This window comes from Muntiacus reevesi, chromosome 5 (assembly GCF_963930625.1).
Source record: "Muntiacus reevesi chromosome 5, mMunRee1.1, whole genome shotgun sequence".
Lineage (NCBI taxonomy): Eukaryota > Metazoa > Chordata > Mammalia > Artiodactyla > Cervidae > Muntiacus > Muntiacus reevesi.
Genome location: NC_089253.1, coordinates 44,159,932 through 44,162,732, shown reverse-complemented (window position 1 = coordinate 44,162,732; position 2,801 = coordinate 44,159,932). Strand labels below are relative to the sequence as shown.

Genomic DNA, 2,801 nt, shown 5'->3' with positions numbered 1-2,801 from the left:
GCTGGACTTGGACTCATAGTCACAAGTCTGTCTTGAGACACTCCCCCCAGGGGTCTGCTCTGGGGAAACCAAGGCACAGTCTGCGGTCAGTCTCCTCCCTGCCAGAGGCAGAGTCCAGGGCAGCTTTAGGAGGTAGGGCGGGCCTGTGATGTGGTCACACCTGTCCTTGCACCACTGCCCTCCCCCTGGACCAGCCCCTCTGGCTCATCCCCCGCCTCTTCCAGCAAACAGATTTATAGAGAACTGGAAGTAGAGACAGTGTTAAAAGTGAGACCCACCCCTAGGATCACTCACTCTGACAGGGACCCCCACAACCTGGTGGACAGGCAGGGGGGCCCTTCCACCCGCTGACGTGGGATGCGGGAGGTGGCCAGGGCAGTCCTGGTGGGGCTGGGCCATCTCTGCCCCGCAAGGGGGCTGCGGGGGTGGTCTCCCCGCTCTGCACCCCGCCCCATCCCCACCCTGGGTCCCAGGACAGATCCTCTCTGGGACACACCATCCCGGAGGGAGGGCTCCGGGGTGCCTGGAGCTCCAGGCCACGGGCCGGCGGAGGCCCTAGTCCTCCTTGGCTTTGCGGGGCTGCCGCCGGCCCAGTCTGTAATCGATGTAGGTGCCCAGGCAGGCCCACAGAAGGAAGCGTGCCAACAAGATGATGACCAGCAGGACCAGGAGCGGGTCGGGGCCCGTGCCGCCGCCAAGCCAGGAGGCCATGGCGAGGGCAGTCGCCGCCCCCACGCCCCCCGGGCGCCGCCCAGCCCGGCCCCACCCAGAGGAGCAGCCCCCACGCCCCCCGCGCGCCGCCCAGCCCGGGGGTCGCCGCCCCTAGGGCAGCGAGCCCGCCCCCTCCGCGCCCCGGCGCAGGGCCCTCCCTGGCGGGAGAGGACAGCTCGGACGGCGGGCGGCCTCCTTGGAGAAGAGGCCCCGCGCCATTCAGCGCGCGCGGGCGGCGCTCGGGGCCGACAAGGGCCGCATTGTCCGGCGGCGGGAGGCTCGCGGCCCGGCGCTGACGTAATCTCCAAACGTCTCCGGCGGCAGCTGCTGGGCGAAGCCGGCCACCTTCCCCGGCGCTTTCAGCCGCCCACGCCCGCTCTTCCGGCCCCGCAGACAATCGGGCCCTTTCTCTGCCCAATTAGCTATCGCTTCTGCAGGCCGGCTCTGTCCGGCGGCCGCGGGCCGCGGCGCAGCAGGCCGGGCGGGAGGGGCCGGGCGGCCCGGCGGGAGGGCCGGCGGGAGCTGTGCGGATGAAAGGGGAGCCGGGGGCGCGAAGGTGAGGCCCGGCGCCCCGCGCCCGCAGGCGACCCCGGCGCAGCTCAGCTAGCGCGCAGGCCGCCAGCGCCTCAAAGCCGCCCGCCCGCCCGCGGGGTGCGCCGCGCGCTGGCGGCCCCGGGGGGGAACCCGCTTAATCACCCAGGAAGGGCCGGGCCGGTCCCCGGATCACCCCCCACCGGCCCAACAGGGGTCGCCCACAGCCCGGGCTGGATGGTCGGCCCGCGGCCCTCCCCTCACACCCTTCAGGGCCCCGGTCCAGGGCCCACCGCAGGCATGAAGGGACCGAGCAAGGTGCTCATCCTCGGGGTGCAAACCGTCCGGGGAAGGGGACAAGTGACTGTTCTGCCTTGAAGGGCCGTGGGGAGGCCCAAGGGACAGTGTCCACACGGGACCAGCAAGGGGCCTGGGCGTGGAATCACTGGCTCTTGTCCCCGAAGAGGCCCTGGGCAGAAATGTCTCCACCACACCGCTGGAGTGAGCGCATCCTCCTCCCGCCTTTCTCTGCCTGCTGCGCGCGCCCGCAAACACACACGCGCGCACACAAACACAGAGAGATGAGAATATGGGTACACGTGCACACACACACGAGAATATAGGCACACACATACACACCCACGAGAATATGGGTACACATACACGCCTGCACCTGTAACACACACACATGCACACACACGAGAATACAGATACACACACAGACACCTGCACCCGTAACACACAGGAGGACACAGGTACATGCATACACACGCCTGCACCTGTAACACACACGCACACACCAGGGCACGCACACCTCCGCAGACTCTGCCATCCCCAAGCCCGTCGTTGGCCTTCCACAGCCAGGTTTCTCGTGGATGAAGAGACAGCCTGGGCTCTTCCTTCCACCCCCAGTCCTCTGGTCCCATAACACGCAGAGGTGCAAGCTGGAGGTCATGAGGCGCCCTGGTCCCCAGATGCCAGACCCTGGGAGTCCAGCTGTGTTCTCACCAGGAGATGGCCCACCCCCAGGGACACAAGCCAGGGAGAAAGCTGAGGAACCTCCATTCCTGAACTTGTCCTCCATCTACAAAGTGAGAATGTGAGTCCGCCCAGCCTTTCTGGAAGGTTCTAGCTAAGGAGTAAAGGCAGAGACTTTGAGAGGGAGCCAGGGTAAGATGAGCAGTGGAAGAGCTGATTGTGGTCCCTCCTGGGTGATCCAGCCTTTGGCCAGACCCATGGTGAGCTCCCCACCTGCACCCTCCCCGCCTCGCCCTGGAGCCCAGGCATCACCATGACCCCCAAAGGCTTCCTCGAAAGTGCTCCAAGCCCAACTGTGCCCTGGGTGGTAAGCACCCGTTTCCACCTCCATCCACAGAGAGACCTGCCAGCCGGTGGCCTGGCCGGGTGTCCAGCGAGTCTGCAGAGTAAGTAGACTCTCAGGTAATGTTCAGCCCTGGGCTCATCTGCTCTGCGCAGAGCATTATTTGACGACCTCTTCAAACCCATGTGGGAATTTAGTTCGTAGGAGCCTGACCTGAAGTCATTAATCAAACAGCACC

The 2,801-nt window shown here is 66.2% G+C and overlaps 1 protein-coding gene across 1 annotated transcript; it reads right to left on the bottom strand.

The window, feature by feature from the left end:
* Positions 1-555: 555 nt before the first annotated feature.
* On the bottom strand, positions 556-711 carry SMIM38 (small integral membrane protein 38). The gene has a single exon (XM_065936729.1). It carries the CDS (start codon positions 709-711, stop codon positions 556-558), a length of 156 nt encoding a protein of 51 aa, XP_065792801.1.
* Between the last annotated feature and the right edge of the window lie 2,090 nt (positions 712-2,801).